The sequence below is a fragment of the Ogataea parapolymorpha genome, chromosome VII, assembly GCF_000187245.1.
Source record: "Ogataea parapolymorpha DL-1 chromosome VII, whole genome shotgun sequence".
Taxonomy (NCBI): domain Eukaryota; kingdom Fungi; phylum Ascomycota; class Pichiomycetes; order Pichiales; family Pichiaceae; genus Ogataea; species Ogataea parapolymorpha.
The window spans coordinates 1,122,635-1,142,261 of record NC_027860.1 but is presented as its reverse complement, the minus strand read 5'-3'; the positions used below and the strand labels follow the sequence as shown (position 1 = coordinate 1,142,261).

The 19,627-nt window shown below is 43.8% G+C and overlaps 10 protein-coding genes across 10 annotated transcripts; 4 read left to right on the top strand and 6 right to left on the bottom strand.

Moving 5' to 3' along the window:
- Nucleotides 1-257: 257 nt before the first annotated feature.
- Nucleotides 258-1,634, top strand: HPODL_03033 (nuclear segregation protein; the record flags this gene model as incomplete). The annotated part of the gene is made up of 1 exon (XM_014077364.1): nt 258-1,634. The coding sequence occupies one exon, from the start codon at nt 258-260 to the stop codon at nt 1,632-1,634; it is 1,377 nt and encodes a 458-aa protein (XP_013932839.1).
- A 489-nt stretch (nt 1,635-2,123) lies between these two features.
- On the top strand, nt 2,124-2,888 carry HPODL_03032 (RalA-binding protein 1; the record flags this gene model as incomplete). Its single annotated transcript, XM_014077363.1, has 1 exon — nt 2,124-2,888. The coding sequence occupies one exon, from the start codon at nt 2,124-2,126 to the stop codon at nt 2,886-2,888; it is 765 nt and encodes a 254-aa protein (XP_013932838.1).
- Nucleotides 2,889-2,944: 56 nt separating this feature from the next.
- HPODL_03031 (Lipoyl synthase, mitochondrial) lies at nt 2,945-4,165 on the bottom strand (the record flags this gene model as incomplete). The annotated part of the gene is made up of 1 exon (XM_014077362.1): nt 2,945-4,165. The coding sequence occupies one exon, from the start codon at nt 4,163-4,165 to the stop codon at nt 2,945-2,947; it is 1,221 nt and encodes a 406-aa protein (XP_013932837.1).
- Nucleotides 4,166-4,352: 187 nt separating this feature from the next.
- On the bottom strand, nt 4,353-6,176 carry HPODL_03030 (MAP kinase kinase that plays a pivotal role in the osmosensing signal-transduction pathway; the record flags this gene model as incomplete). The annotated part of the gene is made up of 1 exon (XM_014077361.1): nt 4,353-6,176. One exon carries the CDS (start codon nt 6,174-6,176, stop codon nt 4,353-4,355), a length of 1,824 nt encoding a protein of 607 aa, XP_013932836.1.
- A 984-nt stretch (nt 6,177-7,160) lies between these two features.
- Nucleotides 7,161-9,182, top strand: HPODL_03029 (putative metalloprotease; the record flags this gene model as incomplete). Its single annotated transcript, XM_014077360.1, has 1 exon — nt 7,161-9,182. One exon carries the CDS (start codon nt 7,161-7,163, stop codon nt 9,180-9,182), a length of 2,022 nt encoding a protein of 673 aa, XP_013932835.1.
- A 6-nt stretch (nt 9,183-9,188) lies between these two features.
- Nucleotides 9,189-10,355, bottom strand: HPODL_03028 (uncharacterized protein; the record flags this gene model as incomplete). Its single annotated transcript, XM_014077359.1, has 1 exon — nt 9,189-10,355. The coding sequence occupies one exon, from the start codon at nt 10,353-10,355 to the stop codon at nt 9,189-9,191; it is 1,167 nt and encodes a 388-aa protein (XP_013932834.1).
- A 185-nt stretch (nt 10,356-10,540) lies between these two features.
- Nucleotides 10,541-11,608, top strand: HPODL_03027 (uncharacterized protein; the record flags this gene model as incomplete). Its single annotated transcript, XM_014077358.1, has 1 exon — nt 10,541-11,608. One exon carries the CDS (start codon nt 10,541-10,543, stop codon nt 11,606-11,608), a length of 1,068 nt encoding a protein of 355 aa, XP_013932833.1.
- Nucleotides 11,609-11,770: 162 nt separating this feature from the next.
- On the bottom strand, nt 11,771-15,439 carry HPODL_03026 (uncharacterized protein; the record flags this gene model as incomplete). The annotated part of the gene is made up of 2 exons (XM_014077357.1): nt 11,771-12,922; nt 13,256-15,439. The coding sequence occupies 2 exons, from the start codon at nt 15,437-15,439 to the stop codon at nt 11,771-11,773; spliced, it is 3,336 nt and encodes a 1,111-aa protein (XP_013932832.1).
- A 169-nt stretch (nt 15,440-15,608) lies between these two features.
- On the bottom strand, nt 15,609-16,646 carry HPODL_03025 (putative band 7 family protein R614; the record flags this gene model as incomplete). The annotated part of the gene is made up of 1 exon (XM_014077356.1): nt 15,609-16,646. One exon carries the CDS (start codon nt 16,644-16,646, stop codon nt 15,609-15,611), a length of 1,038 nt encoding a protein of 345 aa, XP_013932831.1.
- A 167-nt stretch (nt 16,647-16,813) lies between these two features.
- Nucleotides 16,814-19,456, bottom strand: HPODL_03024 (uncharacterized protein; the record flags this gene model as incomplete). The annotated part of the gene is made up of 1 exon (XM_014077355.1): nt 16,814-19,456. The coding sequence occupies one exon, from the start codon at nt 19,454-19,456 to the stop codon at nt 16,814-16,816; it is 2,643 nt and encodes an 880-aa protein (XP_013932830.1).
- Nucleotides 19,457-19,627: the final 171 nt, after the last annotated feature.

Below are 19,627 nucleotides of genomic sequence, written 5' to 3'. Positions count from 1 at the left end.
CGAATAAGTTTTGACCTAATTGCTTGTACTTATGGCTGTATAAGGTCGTGTACCAAACACAATTAATTACCTCGAGATCGAAAATTGTTGTTGAAGTGTTGAAAAATAAAAGCTCGACAGGTTTTCAATCTCCCTCAGAGACTTAGAGTACCAAGTGTTTCAAGTTTACCATCTTCTACTTCATAGAGCTAGTTGCTGGACTTAGATTTGTTATCTGTGTGAATATTTGATATCCAAAAGAACTGATAAGTAGAAAAATGTCTGACGAAGTGCCAGTGATCAAAGCTCCTAGAAACAAACGGTTCATCAAAAAGCCTGACGTTAAAGCGAGAAACGCTAAGCTTGCTGAACTCAACAAGGAGTTGGATAAGTACAACAAAGAAATTGCTGATTTGAACAAGCAGATCGAGGTCACTGTGACTCCAAAAGATGTTTTGGAAGAGAGAAAGAGGTTGACGTCTGAGCTCAACACGATCATCAAGCAGCAGAGTGAGATCAAAAACAAGAGAAACTTGTTAAATGAGCAGATTCGAGCTATAGACGGCCAAATGAAGAAAAAAATTGGTGATTTGCAGGCCCAAAACTCCAAGAACAGCTTCAAGAATGTCGAGGAGATTGATAAAAAGATCAACCAGTTGGAAGATCTTATTGGTTCTGGTACTTTGAAGCTTGTTGATGAGAGAAGATACGTCAAGGAGATTACTTCTTTGAGAAAATTGAAAAAGGACTTTGGTTCCATCGAGCAACTGCAGAAGTCCATTGACAATGACAAGCTCAAGATCCAAGAGCTGAAGAAAAAGCAATCCGCTGTCTCCAACAAGGAAATCCAAGCTAAATTTGAAGAAGTTACCAAGAGCTTAGATTCATTGAGCTTGAAGAACAAGGGCGTTCAGGACAAGAGACAATCGTTGTTTGACAAGAGAAAGGCTCTTTACTCCAAGAAGGATGGAATTTATGCCGAGATCAACAAGGTGAGATCAGAATTTGATGCCCAGCACAAGAAATTTGTTGCCGACATGGAGGCTGAGCGTAAAAGAAGAGAAGAAGAGGAGAGGATTTACAACCTGACCTTGAAGAAGCAAGATTTGCAAGCTGAAATTGAACTTCTGAAGGAGACTTCAAAAAGACCTGCGTTCACTCGCGAGATCACCTTAGTGGAGACTTTGCTTGGCCACTTCGACCCTACTTATGTTAGAACCGACAAGGAGCCATTGGAAGAATCAAAAGCTCCTTCGAACACCACATCTACTGGTCGTAAGATTGAAATGCCGGCGGATGCTGTCATCATTAAGAAGGAGCAGGAAAACTTCTTCGCCGGTAATAAGTCCAAGAAAGGAAAAAAGACTCAGAAGAAACAATCTTCTAAGTTTGTCATCGAGCCTGATGTCATCGCTCAGTTGTCTGAGCTGTCCATCGCTTTGCCATCGAAAGCCGACGAGATTCCAAATACGATCAGCAGCCTGAAAGCCAAGCTGGAGGAGTTCAAGTCAAAGCAAGAGGAACAGACCAAGGAGAACATTGCCAAGGCTGACGAAAAGGCAGCCAAGCTTGAAGCTGAGATTGCTAAGATTGATGCAGAGATCGAGGAGGAGGCAAAAACCAAAGTTGTGAAAGCAAGTGAGGAGGCCGAATAAACCTTAACGGTGAATTGTTAGCAATCTTTTTCTCTTTATACAGAAGAATAGATCCAATTGAATTAACCTAAATCGAGACGAAATACGGACATTTAGAATTTCAGCCAGATGAAATTTCAAAATTCATCTGACAAAAAAAAAAACGTAGAATCAGGCTGTGTTATGCTCCATAGTACTAAAGCACCGCTGGGCCCTGCAAAAGGAAAAAGAAAAAAATAAGATAAGCTTGTACTCACTAACAAATCTTACTCCGGTTTGGATGAACGCCAGATTTGTTTGGATTGTACTGCATCATCACACAATATAATAACATCTGGGGTGTGAACCTTGGTTGGGAGCACAGTCCGTTTCAAAATATAACACTCACACTTTTACATTGAACCTGGTAGATTCTTCTCTAGCAGTGTCATTGAGGTTATTGGGTATATCCCATTACCGGCAACATTGGTTTAGGACTTTCGACATTGAACATAATACAAAATACATTCCATGAACGAAGGTAGTCGAGAAATCGTTTTAGATGGGCACAATTCACAAGTATTGCGATCTCCTTCAAGTACAGGACCTTTAGACAAGCTCGCGCTATCCCTTGACTCTCCTGAAGAGTCTGAAACCACACAGTTACCAGATGATTATCAAGCAAAGGCAAGTGACTTTTTAGAACCTAGATCAAAATGTTTCGGCCTCACGATCAAGGAATCTTCACAAATGTCTAATTTTTACTACCATGGATTGAAGGTCCCGATAATGATGTATAGGTGCTTCACATATTTGGACCAAGAGATAGGATATGACAAAGTTGGAATTTTCCGGTTATCATCTGTGAAATCCGAGATCAACAAATTGGAGGAAATGTTTAACAAACTGGGCGATGTTGATTTAATGAACCTGAACCCGAAACCTAGCATTCATGCCGTCACGACGCTTTTCAAGCGATGGCTTCGCTCCGGAGAGAGAATTTTGAATGAGGAAGACTGCGCGCAACTTAGACTACTACTTCGACTTTCAAATGTTTCCATTAGAATACGCGAGTTTGATTCTGTTCTTAGAGCGCTCCCGTTTGAAAACTACCAAATACTAAAATGTTTATTTATCTATCTTGATAAGGTTCTCGAATACCGGGATCAGAACAAAAATTCGATTGAGAGCTTGGCGATGCTATTCAGTGCGAACGTCTCCTACGACCCAACAGGCAAACATGTTCCTATATTCACTGAACTATTGGTTAATAGAAAATCGTATTTCCTCGATTGACGGGCGCTTGGTCTTCATAATAATGTACTGTTTACCTTTAACGTTTATTGCGTAAGTTAAATATTACTTATAATTTCCTTGGACACGAAAACATCGTCTCCAACCTCCACTTCGCGAGAAACACCCACGTTACGTCTCCGTTTTCTGATCACATTCTCGATGAACGCCTCGCCAGCCTTATAAGAGGACCTCACCAGCGGTCCTGATGCACAATAAAGGAATCCCATGTCCAAGGCAACGTTCTTCCAGTGCTCGAATTTCTCTGGAGTAACGTATTCGACAACCTTCATGTGTCTTTTGGTAGGTCTCATGTATTGCCCAAAAGTCACCACGTCCACGTTGTTCTCTCTCAAATCTTTCAAAGTCTGCATGATCTGTCCATCAGTTTCTCCAAATCCAAGCATCAGAGAAGTCTTCGTAACCAAATCAACGTTCGTTTCTTTTGCCGTGCGTAACACTGCAAGTGACTGTCTGTACGTAGCACGTCTGTCTCTGATATGTGGCGTCAAATCTTCCACTGTTTCTAGATTGTGAGCGAAAACATCTAGCGGTGAAGATGCAAGGACCTTGACCATCTCCAGGTCTCCACGGAAATCTCCTGACAGACACTCAACTAAAATCTGAGGAGCCTTTTCTTTGATTTTCTCGACAGTAGAGCGCAAGTGATGAGAACCTCCGTCGGGCAGATCGTCTCTGTCCACAGTAGTCAGAACCACGTATCCAAGCCCCCATCTACTTATTGCCTCTGCTGTATTTTCGGGCTCGTTTGGATCTAGTGGCCCCGGGTTTCTGTTGGTCTTCACCGAGCAAAAACGACACCCTCTCGTGCAAGTATCTCCCATCAACATGATTGTGGCAGTTGCTTCTGACTTTTTACCTCCCCAGCACTCTCCGATATTTGGACACTTGGCTTCCTCGCACACAGTTGCTAGTTTCAACTCCCGGACATCTTTCTTCAGCGAATGAAATGATTTACCTTTAGGAATTGGGACTTTGAGCCACGAGGGCAATCTGGCGTCAGGATCTTTCCGTGCCAACTCTAAGGGGTCCACAAATAAATCCTTAGCCTTGCCGCTGACAAAGTCTTCGAAAGAAGGCCCTTTATTCAGCTTGTCAGTGAACTGAGTAACTTTTCGTCTTCTTCTAGGCTTGGGAACAATAGTCTCTTCTGCGCGTTGCTCTCCCATATGACCAGTACTTGGAACTGATGCAAGTCCTCTAATTCCCACAATACCAGGTCTGACATTGGCGGAGATCAAATTCTTGCATAAAACCATAGTTGGGTATATCAAATCGTTTAAAGTATTTTTTTGACTTGGCACCCTCTCCTTACCTGATTATGTAATAGTGCCTTTATTGGACACTTATATTCCGGGAAGAGAAAAATTCGAGTCCGACTACTGAGTAAAATCATTGAAATATGCTGATATAATAATCAATGATAATGATAGTATGTAACAGTGTCTACCTATTTAGCTGTGTTTTATGCAATGGCGGCATGACGTGAGGCTCTGAAGTATTAGGAGAACTTTCGTTTTGTTCGCGTTTCCTCTCTAAGGCGTCCGCAACAACTTCCGCCATGAGTTGTTGGCATGTAGCATCATCATACTTGTTCAGCCATGGATGCGACAAAAGCTCAGCATAGACAGGACGTTTATTTGGATTCTTGTTTAGGCATAGATTCACGAAATCACGTGCCTCTTTGGAAAAGCGATCGTCAGGCAATGTTGGTGGTTCGCCATCAACAATTGCACTCAGTTGCGAAAATATGTTGTCGTAGGTTTCTTGTGGATAAGGGTAGCTACCCTTTGCAATCTCAAGTATTGATAATCCCAATGACCAAATGTCCGATTGGACTGTATAGGTAGCGTCGTCTGGTGTTGAGGATTTGATTCGTTCTGGTGCCATATACGACTGGCATCCAATATTGGTTCTGGCCAACGAAGCGACTAAATTACCACTAACACCAAAATCACATAGTTTCACTTTCCCAGAGTCCCCGACCAAAATATTTGTCGGCTTGACGTCTCTGTGGATTATATTGTGGTCGTCTTTCAGTTGCTTGAGACCCTTGACAACGCATTTGGTAGCATAAGCTAACTCAGGTTCATTCAGCCCATTTCCATATATTTTGTCAAGTGAGCCGCCTTGCATGTATTCCATGCACATATAAACAGCACCTTCAACGAAAAATGCGCCGTAGAAGTCCACAATGCAATCACTGACACAACTATGGAGAACTTCCAGCTCCATTAAGATTTGTCTGAACTTGGAATCGTCCAGCTCCAGCCGGACTTCTTTCATTGCCATAATAATCCCAGTAGGTCTATGCAATACTTTTGATACTATTCCATAATTTCCGCGTCCAAGTTCCTCCAGAAACTGTAAATCGTCATGTGATATTCTAAAAGAAGAGCCATTTGAAAAATCAACACCTTTAGAATGCACAGAAGCCTTACCAGCAAAATTAAGAGAACCCGATTTGATGTCCACATATTTCGCATAATTAGCAAACATGCCTGCGGGTTTGGGTTGGGCCTGGGGAAGACGAAGATTTGGTTTGGATCTTGCTCCTCCGATAGGAGCAGGCGCGCTATTATGCGGAACACTTGGAACTCCTCTCTGAGGCAGCATATTGAGTTTGAGCTTGTTCATTGACTTGTTGGAACTTGTTTGACTTTGAGGGTCGGTCAAGGAGTTGAAATCAAGTTTCATTCCTCTTCTTTGAGATAAAGACTGTTTTCTTTGAGGGGGTTTGGCCTCTGTAGAGGCTGCTTGATTGATCTCGTTTCGGACGATCGCATCCAACTTATCGGACAACGCAAGGTCTGGTAATTCTGGTAGAGGCTTATCCTGACTAGGAACAGCATCCGAAGATTTGGTGGCGTGTCCGCCAAACGGGCGCTCCACGGGGTCCTTCATGGTTTTGAAACTATGGCTGCGGCTTCGTGAATCTGACAAGGCCTTCTCATCGGTTTCGGACTGTTTCTTTGGAATTCTGAAGGATGTTCGCCTCATCAGACCTTCTGCGGATTGAGAATCGGTCTTCTCTTCTGTATCAAGATTTGGTGTTCCCGGGGCGCCAGCGTCCTCGGTGCGCGGAGTCGACGGCGAGCTCAAGATTGGAGAAGCATTTCGAGCCGGGCTAAAAAGCTCTTCACTCGAATGTTGTTGTTGCCTCTTGGCCTGAAAAGCTAACAGCTTGGCCTGTGCGTTAGGATTAAGGCCTCGATTATGGATGCTAAGATCTTGTAATTTTGAAGATAGGTCGCTATTGTCTCCCATCATGTAAAAGCGGATTCAAAGTAAGGAATGTACTGGTTTTGAAAATCTGAATGTCCAAACGGCGTATGTCTTGAGATAACGCTTGACTTAAACAGTTTGGGTTAAAGTGGCGAATGTCACTATATCTTTTGCCGTTAGGCTTTGTTCTAGCTGGAATGGTCCGTCCAGTAAAATAACAAGTTGAGGGAATGAGTCGAAATGTATGTCTTGGATCTTTTTTTATGTGGACCTTTGAATTCGCACTTGAATCACTGCAGCTAAGCTCACCAAATTTTGACTGCTTGCGATTTTTGTATTTTTTTTTTCAACCTGGCAAATTTCAGTCCTCTACGAATAGTCGCGTCGAAGTTTGGGTCGACAAGATTGAATAGTTTTTCAATTTCTTCGCTTGCAAGCCGGATTGTTTTTTCGTGGATGTGACACGCACTTGCAGGGTTCACTAAATAATAGCGGAGCTAGTAAAACATTTATATAAGGCTTCTGCCGGCTTTTTCTATAAATAATTAGGGTCTATGACGACACACCACAGAGCCGCTTTATTGACCTCCACCAAAAGTTTACAGTTGTCGCCTAGATTAAGTGATTGTAAAACTGCAAAAGCTGAATGATTCTAAAAATAACTGGAAGCATGTCTTACGACTATTGCAGATGAGCTTCGGCTTTCCTTGATTGTCGCACCCTTTGGATCTAATATCCCAGCAGATCCCGCATCGACTTCTATTGATGATTGCAGAAGATGTCTGTCTCCGATAAATAAGGAACTTAGATTACTCAACGCACTAAACAGCTTTGTAAACCTGCAGTCCCGATAATAGGATCATGTACTGTTCCTTGCAAGAAATCGAATAACATTTCTCCATTAGGAATATCAACACGAGTGCCTTATTATTGTTTAGGTTTTGTGCCGTTTCAGCCCACATAATATCTCCTTAGTATCCGCATGCGACGTTTAAAATTGATTCTAAACGTGTCTAACTTTTTATTTTCATGCCTTTTCAGTTTGAAAACCTGCCTCCAGAACAGCTCGAGCTGCAGGTACCTGTTTACATCCTAAAAGGGCGAACGTTGGCACGCCGCAAGGGATTGCTTGCAGTGTTCAATGACAAGTTCAGCGTGCAATATTACGAGATAGTGGATGGCTACTTTAAAGCAATGGTCCATCTCGGAGATGGGATAAATTGTCTCACTTTACAACATGTGGATGGCATATGGATGAATGGGCAGCCTGCTTTTCCCAAAGATGGCCCAGTGGTTTTCGATCAAACACAAGTCAAATTGAATTACAATCCGATAAGCGACGAGTCTCTTGTTCCAAAAATACATTTGTGTGTTTTGGTTGGCAAAGACTCACCTCAACTATTTGATTGTCCGCAGGCTAAAAGATACGAGGGAAACAATATTGATGCGGCAGTACGCAAGTTGCGCATGGGCGGAAGATTGATGCAGGCGTTCACGCAGGATGATATGTATCTAGAGAAGTTCGGATCGAGAAGCTTCCGATTTGTGGAAGAAAAAACCCGAAGTACCATCAGCTATATTGAGGAGGGAAAAGGAACCCTGCGCAACGAGATTAAAATACACATTGTTCGGTCGGAACGCACTGTTGCTGAACTCCGAAGCGCTGATTATGCACAACAGAACCCTAAGGCGAAGAAAGCTGGAGAGCTCTTCGGCATTGCGATGGATTCCTTGACCAAATATGGTGGCCCGTTCGCGGAGTCGGCAACCTCCCGCGTGCCAGCTATGGCGGCTGTCATGATTTTGGATGCTCACTGGGATAAGACGCAGAACTTAATTTTGGGACATGCCGCACTGGGTGGTGGGAACGATAGGATCAAGCTTGCGATCTTTGGGTCCCACGGACTTCACTCCTGGCCAATGAATATGGAGTCCTTGCATAGAGCATTGACCGACACCACGCCGATCAGCACCAATGAAGTGGCAAATGATTGCAACCAATGTGGTACTGCTTGGGAATGCTTTACGTTGACTTTAGGGGCATTTATGCACGAAATAGGGCACTTACTTGGTTGTCCTCATCAAAGGAATGGAGTTATGCTTCGTGATTATCTAACATTGAACCGCAAGTTCTTAGCAAAAGAGGCGTATTGTCAGCGAACAAAGAAATCAGAATGGGGCCCCGTGCTTACAAGCACAGAACCTGGATGGCACAGATTGGACAAAATAAGGTTTCTCTATCATCCAGCCTTTGCTGTCCCCGCTGATTTCTACGTGGAATCATTTAGACCAACTGCATTTAGATGCAACCAAGGAATGAAACTGCCTGCAGATGCAGTGTGTGAAATATCCGTTTTGGCGATCGATAAAGATACCTTGGATTTGGTGGCACCTTCAGGAATCTATCTTGTTGAGTTCATGACTGGTGAATTCCCCGACTTGCAATACGAGTTCCTACCAGTGTTCTTGAAGGGTCAGGGCTGCCGCCCAGTCGTCCGCTTATCCGTCTCCCAACTTGAGTCTCAACTAAAAACTAAGAGACCCATTAATGTTCGAGCTCTTGCAAGAGGGTTTGTACAAAAAGACATTAGTGATTTGCGGAAATTACTTAATGAGTTGAGTTCTCCTGTGTTGGTGAATGGTGGTACATTGTCTCTTACGAAAAGCGAGGTTTACGGAGGAGGCCAGGGCAATGATTTGATGGTCACGTTTCCTGATAAGCGAGTCATCGGGCTACAAGTTACACATGGTTTGGCGTTGGACGGAATCAGAGTCCTTTTCACTGATCGAAGCTATCTGGATTTTGGAAACTTCAAAAGTCATCACTCAGATTTTTATTTGGAAGAAGATGAATTTATAACAGGATTCAACATACGTTGTGGAGCTTGGGTTGATGCTATTCAGATTCTGACCAACAAGAAATCGAGTCCAATGCTAGGCGGAACAGGGGGAGGTGTGCGTCAGTTTTTCGTGCCTCAAGGTAAGAATCTGTATGGTTTCTATGGGAAGATGGCCAATTGGTGCAACGGGATAGGATTTTTATATGGTTGAGTTTCCTTAAAAGTAAACATTTTGAACGTTAGTGGCTTCCATCAGACATGTTGGAATGAAATGATTGATATCTACCAGCGGCACTTGAAGTCCAGACGGCAGGTCTGCAGAATCAAACAGGTATCTATGCTTCACTTCTTCAAGGGAAGGCACTTCCTGAAAATTGATACTATTGTTGAGTTTCTCATACTTGGAATTTAGAATGCGCAATATATCAACGACAGTAGAGATATTATGCCGAAATGCAGCTGGGAATCCTGGATTTTGGAATTCTCTCATAAACCTTATTTCTTCACTCCAAAGGTGCTTGTCTTTAACATTGAAATTTTTCGCCTTGATATGCAACTTCGATCTGATTTTGGATTGATCGATGCTGTTGGCAAGGCCATATCTGCTGATACCAAGGGCTATCCCTAACTCATTCTTGTGATAATAGAAGAGGCTTCTATAGTATGAGAATAGAATTTCCACAAACCTTTTCAAAGTCCCAACTTGCGAAGATTTCCTCAATTGCTCCAAAACTGCACATTCGTTGTAGACAAATATCAGTATGCGAACATAAGTATTCAGTTTCTCAGGAACCTGATCAAAAACACCAAATCTAGCCTTGATCTCTCTATGTGTAACGTAAATGTTCTTGAAAATGATCAGAAGTTGCACCAATATCTGGTTCAGATGATAAATGTAATCGAAGTGGGGTCGATGCAATTCAGACACCTGATCCCGGAATTCGCTAGCAAGCCCAAATGCGCTCTTAAGCATATTAGATATTTTTCTCCATACTTCGTCAGCGAGATCGTTTGAGTTGTATTGTTTTTCGAGTGCTTCCAATGTTAATAGATGATAAATCTGCATGATTGAAATGGACGAAGCAACAATTTCATCATAAGCAGTCCAGTCCAATGTTTTGACGGTCTTGTAATTGGACCAGGGACATCCCTCGAATATCGTGATCTCCTTGGCACTCTCCAGAAGGTCTTGGATGCTAGCTGAATCGGTACTTCGGCTATTTTTGACGAAACTGAACAATTGATCGATTAACTCGTGCAAGTTGTGGGCAGAATTCATCAGCTGATTGGAGCTGATGGCATGTCGCAGCTCATTGATTCTCGAGGGGGTGTCCAATGGAAGGTTTGCACACGGAACAATGATATCGTCGCGAGCGAAACTCATTAAATTCTTTGCGACTACTTGAGCAGTTGTATATTATGATCATTTAAAACGCCCTTACACCGCGACGTTGTTTTTGTTGTGGGATACGGCCCTTTTTTGTCTTGTTCTTACAACATGCATGGTAGTATAAAGCCACCATGTCCCCTTTTTTTGGTTCAACTCCGAATATTTGTCCCTCTTTTCTAATGGTTTCTCTATCTTCTTCCTCCTCCACTGCCAGATATGCCCAGCTGATCCTTGGGGTAATCCTTATTGGCTTATCAGGAAAAATCATTAACGACCGGAGCTCTTTGACTTCTCTGGCAGATGAGCTAAGGGAGCTCTATAATAGCACCTCATCCGAGGTTTCATTCTCATTGGCTAAAAGGGACCTTAGTGAGCCGTCCCTTTACATTGATCCCTCGTGGAAAAAATCTGCGGTTGTGATTTCTTCAGCTTGTACCAGTATCAGCTCCAATTCCTTGAACTACGCTTTGCCAAAATTATTCACCAAAAAGAACACAAACTCAAACACTCAGGCCCTCTTGTGGAAATCATCTGTCTTCAGAACCTTGTCAACAAGTGCCTCGGAGTTTGTTTCCAAAACGGCAGTAGGTGTCTCCCTGAAGCAGGCTGGTTATGCCTCGTCATTGTTTGGATCTGAGGTGATTTCGCAAGCATTGTGGATTAGCAATATAATCATTCAAGTCAGTCAATATGGTTCTCAATCCTGCTCCAGTGTCGAAGGCTTGATCAGCAGCTATAACCTGACTTCTGATCTTTCGGAGTTTATACTGTCTAATTACTACAATGAGGATGAGTCTAATAACTCGACATCGTCTGACAACGAGCTTTACGATGAAATTGAGAATCTTATTTCTCAATCAAATTCCTCCAATCTCTCAGGACCTCTTTCCAACTTGCTTGACTCCTACAATTCCAATAATCTAACTACTTTGGAGAAACAATCGGCTTTATTACTTCAACTTGCAAGCAACTGCCAGCTGAAGAAATCTTCTATGGCTCTCTCCATCATCACTTTTGCAACCTATCTTTTTAGTAGCACTTTTCTGGCCTCAAGTGCTGTGTCTTTTGTCAACCAATACCGAAAGCAAAAAGAACAAGCTGCCAAAGCGATCCAAACTACGCCAGAAAGGAGTGAAAACGAGGCAACGGAAGCACCAGGACCTCAAATCCATTTTGTTTATAGATCCGACTGGCTCCTACCAGATATTCTCAGTGATGAGGAATTTATTTCGCTCTCGGCTGTATGATTCAATCTCGCTTTTTCCAGGATCCATCTGTGCTAAGAAAATAAAGAATTGCTAGATTTTAATTATATCATATTTAATTATGCAATGCATGGGTTTCTAAATGAAGTTGAGCAAAGTAGCCATAATCTAGAGGATGCTATTCTGGATTAGCGTTATTGCTTATTAGATGAATAAAGTTATTGCAAACCAAGCAGTCAAAGTGAACCAAAGAGCCACCCCTGTTATATCTTTACTTTTCCTTCCCTCATTGGCCACAGCCTGGACTGTGGCCGAGCTCTGGATTTCAATACCAGCAGAACCCACAGTCCATGAAGTCGCACTGTTAGCCCAAACAAGACACGAACTTTCGGTAGGACTGACCACTGAGGTGACGGTAAAGTAAGAAGACTCAGTAACGGTAGGCAGGACGGTTGCAGAAGTAGTCTGAGCAGGAGTCTGAGCAGGAGTCTGAGCAGTGGATGTAGTAGAAGACGCAATGGTGGAAACCACTGTGGTTGGATATAGAGTTGAAACTAGCGTTTGGTAGCCAGTGGTCAAGCTATAAGATTCGATAACTCTGGTATCCCAAACGATGTAGGTGTCTGTCACCACCGTTTCTGTGGTAGTCGTAAGGTAGCTGGTAAAGTAATGTGTTCTATAATCTGTGTAAAGAGAGTAAGAAGAACCATAAAAGATGGAAGTGACGGTCTCATACTCAATACTATTGGTGGAATGATTGAAGTACCCGAGAAAACTTGTTGTGGACACAGGATCTGTGTAGATTGATGTTGCTGTTGCCTCAACAATCAAAGATGATTCAGGAATAGTTTGCGTTGAAGTGGAAACCTGCGAGTTCACATACGTAAGTGTTTCTGTATGGGTCACAAGCAACACAATGGCAGAGCTGGTAGATATAACATACGTATTAGTTGACAACTTGCCGATAACTGTTGTGACTACCTCATTTGTATTTGTTGGAGTAGTCGAAGAGGGACCTTCGGTGAGCTCTGTGGTGGCAGGTGTTGTTTGCAGGGAACTCGTGGCTGTAGTGGTCGTGTATGGTGTAGTAAGTGCAGCAGTAGAAGTAACAGTTGATGACGAGGAGCTAGAAGAGGTTGTAGCCGTGGCTTCAACAGTGGTTGTTGTCTCCTGGGTTGTGGAAGAAGAGGTAGTCGGGGAGGAAGAGGAAGAGGAGGTGGGTTGCTCCAGCGAGGACGATGTGGAAGAAGAGGAGGTGGTAGAGGTTGGCTCAGAAGTATCAGTGTTAATAGTTCCTTGCAATGAAGAAGGAGTAGTGATTAGGATACAACCATCACATGAGAAATCAGGGTTCCACTAAAAGGGGTTAGTTTAACACAAAAGGTTTTCTTCACTTGGTGAGAGTTCACTTACTCTGGTAGTGTACCCAGAAGCAATCTGGGTTAGGACTAAGTAAGCGAATAGGAATTGAAGCTTCATTTGGATGGAATTAGGTTGAGACCGATTCTAGTATAAATACAACTTGATAAAGGGGAAAAAAAAGGGGATCAAGTTTCACCCTAAAATTTCACCGTCATAAAGTGTCAAATATAGTACATTTTATTGCTATCTCCTAGAATGACTTTTTGTTTCCTCCAACGCCTTATCTAAATCTTTCAATAAAGTGCTCCACCTTGGCGCACTTTTAACCTGACTAGAGGGCAAGTCAGAGTCGATGCCTGTCGGCTGCGGGCGCTCGTCATCGTCACTTTCGTCAGAGGTTTCTTCGAAGTCACTGTCATCAAATTCTAGTCCAGTGTAGCTGCATATAGCTTCCATAGCATCCTCCCAACCAGTAACGTTGAAAACACTCGATCTTCTAAGCGATGCATTCAGATTTGGGGGCGTGCTTATTTCAACAAAAATGTTTTTCGACGTAGGAAGCCGGTTCAGTTCGCTCAGCGGAGTAACCGACAACACCACGGTAGCGAGCTCGTCAAGTTCAGAATGAGGGCTTTTGTCTCGAAAGCTCTGTAAAGTTGCGGAGAGAGTGTCGTCCGTCCCCCAGTGGACCTTGTTCTCGTCGGCAGTTGGAGTCACATCGCTTAGCAGCTTCTGGTACTCGTCAATCTTACTGAAAAGATCCTCCTTCTCATCATCGTCCGCCCCGCTGTCAAAACTCAGCGTACTCAACACCTGAGACTCGGGACGCAACTGCAAAGAAGAAGTAAATATCATGTATATCTGAATCTTAACCATTAATAAACTGCGCACGATGTTTTTTATGGATACCAATGAATGGTGCGAGGGAGTGAGTTGGTTGATAACGATAATCATTGCGGCCGGCTTACGACTAAACACCAGCGAATTAATGGTAGCTTCGTAGAATTTTGGATCCACGCCTGGCGGAAGTTGTTGGGGTGTCTCGGTTTCGTTAAATTTGAGTATTTCGTAAAATTCGTCCTCTTTCACTGTTGTGGTAATCAAACCGCTCGGAAACTCCGTGTTGAGGTTGGCCAACGCCACCCCCCATTTTTCCAGAACCTCCTCCTCCGAACAGCTCAAATATAATAGTTGGGAGCCGAACTGAACTTTCACCACTGTTGGTGAGGGAATTTGAGATTTCAGGGAGTGGTCGACAGAATACGTTTTGATCGTGCTAGCGCACAAATCCACAAGCACGAGCATGCGCTCAAACAAGTAGCAGTAGCACTCATCCCACAGCACAAGGTCCTCGCTTATCTCCAACTTGTCAACGAGGCGCAAATCACCGAATGAATCAACGGCCAATTTATTAAGCCTAACCGTATCAAATTTTTGGGACTGTAGCATAATCAGCTCCCCAATAAATTTCGACCGCAGAAGATAAATTGGAAAATCGCTCGTCCATGAACTCTTCATCCTTGAGGAATCCAAAGGCAAAGTTGTAGTACTGCCTGATTCCGGAACTGCTTGGACCGATACCGATGATATAATGGAAGATACAGCAGAAATTGATGACCCACGCGAAGGCTTTTTGGCGTGTCTTTGATGCACCCGTTGATCTGCTCTGTTGCGCTGTGCTATCAGTGGAGAGGATCCATTGGAGCCCGGTTGAGAATTTGGCTGGCGATAATGAAAACTATGTGCAGGCTCCGGTTTTCTGACAGGCACTGTCAAGGTGTTAGTGATCATTTGGTCGGCAACTACCTGGGATGCAGGAACTGCTCGCACATTTTGATGACACTTGGGACAATGAGGGAAATATACAGGCGCCACTGAAGCCGCCGACTGTATTTTTGAAATATTGACAAATTCCATCTCCAACAGGAGACATTTCTCATGGCAGCTATGTTGACACCTAAGCTCTATTATACCTTCAGGGTCCATTTTCTCAGACTTGTACAGCAGCATGGACTGCAGAGGAAGATCACAGAATATACATGAGTCTGGTATCGAATTCTTGCGTTTTGATTCAGGTGAGCTTTGTTGCGACGAGGTTGGTGTACCCCATATATTGGGCGACTTGTATGGTTCTTGGAATCTAGGAGAGGTGATTTTGGTGCTCTGCAAAGGCCTGGATTGATTTTTCTGAGACGGAAGTGAGTTGCCCGAGTTACTAACCGCGCTCCGCGGCGAGCCAAAGCTAAATTTCTCTGTGAACTTGCCAAACTTCTTGGAGATTTCGTATGCAGCAGGACTGAACACCGTTGGGCTCTGAGATTGAGGATGTGTCCCTAAAGAGGGTGATATTTGTGTTTCTTTGCGAGTTTTACGTGGTCTTGATGGGGAAGTACGTGGTGAGGCCGAAAAAGACTTTTCCAGCGAGCTAGTCAAATTTTCCAGCGACTCTGCCCCCAGCAAGCCACTTGAGTTCACATGGAACTTTTTGCTCGAGTCTCCTACCTTACTCATATCGCTTGAGGTAAGGTTGGAGCCATCCGATGTATTGATATACGTATGAAACAATTGATAAATGGTGTGTGTTTCAAAATTTTAAGGTGTGAAAAATGCTCACACTGCCTGATAAACGGTTTTCAAGGTACGGGAATAAAAATTAATACTGCGATACTCGTTACATAGATTAGATGGCCTCCTGAAGACTAATGATTCGAGACAGATGTTGCGAATCGTCGGGACCAGGCTCTGTGGCTGGAGGGTCGCCCCCTCCAGAGAATTGTGCCGTACGCTCAATGGCGTTTTGACTAGGCATAAAGATCACTTTGGCATTCGAGCTCTCGGCCATTTTTTGCATAGCATCCAAGTACCTGATTTGCATAGCAGCCTTAGAAGCCAAAACATCTGCGGCCTTTCTCATCAATTTGGCACTCTCGACCTCTGCTCTGGCCTGAATAATCTTGGATTCTCCAATTCTCTTGGCCTCTGCTGCCATGGAAAGCGAGTTGGAGACTCCTGGTGGCAGGCTGAAATCTTTGATAAGAAGACTCTCCACCTTAACACCCCAGCTGGCTGCAGGCTCTGCGATTATCTCCTCGATCGACTGCGCAATTTCTTCTCGTCTCTCGATAGCGTCCTGCAAGTTTCTGGCTCCTAAAACTTGACGTAAAGTAGTTTGCGTTCGCTCTCTCAGCGAGTCCTCAATGTCATAAACAGTGAAAAAGGCGGTATGAGGCTCAACCACTTGGTAGTACAAAACACTCGACAAGGTGATAGAAACATTATCTTTAGTGTAGCAAGACAGTGTAGGGATCTGCATTGTCTTGAGCATCACATTAGAATGATGAAGCTTTTCGCTCAAAGGATTAACTTTGACGAGACCAGGGTCCACTGCTTTGTACAATTGACCGAACTTAGTAATCAATCCGACATGTCCTTGATCCACATCCTTGTACGGATTAGGGAAGCAGAAGCAGCACGGAATGGTTCCCAGGGCTCCAAAACAGGATCCAACTCCGTTGATAAACGAACCGTACCAGCCATTATCGGGCGTATCCCATTCAAAAGCATACGACATCTGGAAATCCTCTCTTGCTTTTGGTTGCTGAGTAACGATAGGCCTTGAAGTGTCTGGACCAGGATGTTTTTTCAGGTCGATAGTGTCAGGGTAATTGCTTTCATAGTCATTGGTTCCCGTTTGGGTCGGTTCAAAATTAGACGTCATGTTAGTCCACAAAGGGGCAGAGTACAGTTCTTATATAGCTTATAAATAAAGTACCCACGGTTCTCGGCTGTGCTTAAAGAGCCTGATTTTTTTGTGGAGATTGGTGACCTAACGTGTTGCGCTGCATGACGCAATCTGATAGCTATCATATGACGTCATCTCCTTGTTCAGAAGCTATTACCTCGGCTATTATGAGTAGCCGAGAGGTAGTTGGTGAAGTCGTTCGAGTCATTGGAATTGAATCTTGAATTTTTGGGCCGTACGGTCAGCGGCGCGTCGCTGTCCGAATCTTTATCATGATCTATCGGGGCTGAGTAGTTGAAATTGGAAGGGTTTTGAATAAAAAAGGGGTCGCTTAGATCGAAGCCCAGCAGCGGATCGACAGTTACAGATGAATCAAGCTGGTCAACGCCCGAGGATTGGTAATCCGTGCTTTTGGTTTGTTGTGGCAATGGAAACAGCTGCTGTTTAGGATCATAGTAATCTAAATTGTAATTTCCAAGACTGATCTGAGATAATGAGTTGCCACTATTGCTCATGTAAAAGGGAACACGTTCTGGAGAGTCCTGACCTGGAAGGTTGGTCATTCTGGTATGATCCTGCGACAGATGCTCAGGCACGTTATGAACTTGTATCTTGGAGTTTGAGGAAATCGGGATACTGTCCTCTTGGATGGGCGTCATTGCAAGCTGGAACAGTCCAGAGGCTCGAGATTGCGGCCCCGGTTCAGTTTTGTGTTCTGAGTTCCTCAAATTCAGAGAAGAGTTTTGTTTTTGTACTTCTGCATGCATCTTGAAGTAATTGTCGCACATTTCGTTGATGTACTGCATGATTCGGACGACGTTCGGCCTCCAGTAATTAAGATCCACAATCTCAAAGAGATGCAATAGTTGTTGGCGTATAGCACCAATGGTATCAGAATACATGTATAGCTTGTTGTACCCCAGATGCATCACAGTATACATCACGACCAGGGTTTGGTAGAAGAAAGTGTAGAAGAAGGGATATATGTCATGGAATGATGGTTTGTGGAAGAAATTGTTGTGTAACTCAACTAGCAACTGAGCGTGCTCTAAAACCTTCAAGACTGAGTCTAAACAGCTCTCTAACGATTTCTGGTAGCTTGACATGAAATGCTGGTGGAATTTAGCTCTATTACCGTACAGCATGATAAGATCATTAAGTGTATCGCAATCGGTATCCAGAAGACAGAATTTTTCTTCGGGTTCAGTTTTGCAAGGTCGCAATATCGTGAAACGGATGTCCAAAGGACAGCTATTGAGAAGCTGGCTCAGGTTCAGCTGACTCAATGATTTGAATGAGTTCCTCCTTCTCGCTTTCTTGTCAATGACTGGCAATGTGATATAGCTAGGTTTGGATTTGTCTCGTCCTTTATAATTTCGCACGTCTCGTGTATCAGCTAAGATTTTTTCATAAATTAGGACCTCGCTAACAAAGGCCTCGTCTATTTCCATAATGGTGTCGAAGTTAATGTTGACTTTGTACGAGTCAATGAGAATGTTGGTGGACTTTTTCACCAGCTCTGCCAATCCAATTTTGTAGTTGAGTCTAATCTCATAGTTTCTCAATAAAGGTTGGAACGTGAATGTGACAGGATTCGGGCGGCCCAAGACAGAGCAAAGTGTGGCAGACACGAAATTAATCACAAACCACAGAGAGGCCCGCTGATTTTTTTTCACAATGTCGAGAGCAGCTTCGCTATTTTCCTTTTTGAGTGTATCGGCAATGGTCTCATCGTAGACATGTAATCCAAGAGAGTACGCGGCACTAACAATGCGGAAAAGTAGATTCCAGGACCTTTCTATCTGGTTGTTGAAATATAGATCTTCACACTCCAGAATGTAAGCACGCAGACTCGTGGTAGTTTCCACCTGAATGCCTGATTTCAAGTTCCTGTACTGCTTGTACAACAGTGGCCTCGTGCGCTCGTAAGTAAGGTTGTATTCCTGGAAGAGCGGATCGCTCGCGGGCACAGAGCGCAACACAACAATAAGCACCATGATAATGAGCAGCAAGGTATCATCATCGTCTTTCCAGGTTTTGGCGTTCTTGTAATTATCGAGGAACGATAACAACGGGGCCTGATCAAGATAGTTTATGTAGTGGAATCGAAGGTGGAAAAACTTGCACACAAGCTTGCGAATAAGTGAGATGTTTTCTTGTGTCTTTTGTTTCGCGGTCATTGATTTGGCCTTTTCCGGGTCAACCTCGTATAAAATTGGTAGCTGTCGTTTCTGTTTCATTTGCCTCTTGACATTAATAAAGTCGTCAAACTCTCCGACATCCGCGTTTGATAGAGCTCTCGATATCATAAACCGTGTCGAATTAGGACCATAGTACATGGGGCCGGCCGGCTTGGAATTCCCGGAATCCTCTGCAGCATTATCCTCATCGTACTCTTTCAGTTTATCACGTTTGTACTTCAGCTTGAGTTCTTTGATTTTGAGTTTCAATGCTTCGTTGTCTTTGCGCAGGTTTTGTATTATCTCGTCCTTGTCATTTCCTGTGTCTCCGACTATCACAGCATCATCTTCGGGTCCCCGTTTCGCAGGAATGGTCGGAGGCTCAGACTTGACTGTCCCGCTGGTAGGCGACACTAAACCCGAGCTGAGCGAGTCTGCTTTCTCATCTTCCGGAGCATCTACTATGAATTGATCAACGCGAATGGAGCGGAACTTTTCTGGATAAGAACACTGTCGATTCCGTACTAAACACTGGTTGCAAGGTACCTGCTTGTTGCACTTGACTTTGCGCCTCCGGCACTCAACACAGCTAATTGGCATCAACATGGCGGAAACCGTTGGAAGTGCAGAATGGGGAAAAAACAGATCTACAGGTCCGCTTTAATCTTTTTTTCGGCGCGGACAAGGCTGTGCAGTGTGGGGCTAAAAACCGGGGTTCTGGAGGAAAGCTATTCTTTGTATCTACTTCGAAGCCAGAAGAGGCAGTATGACTAGCAT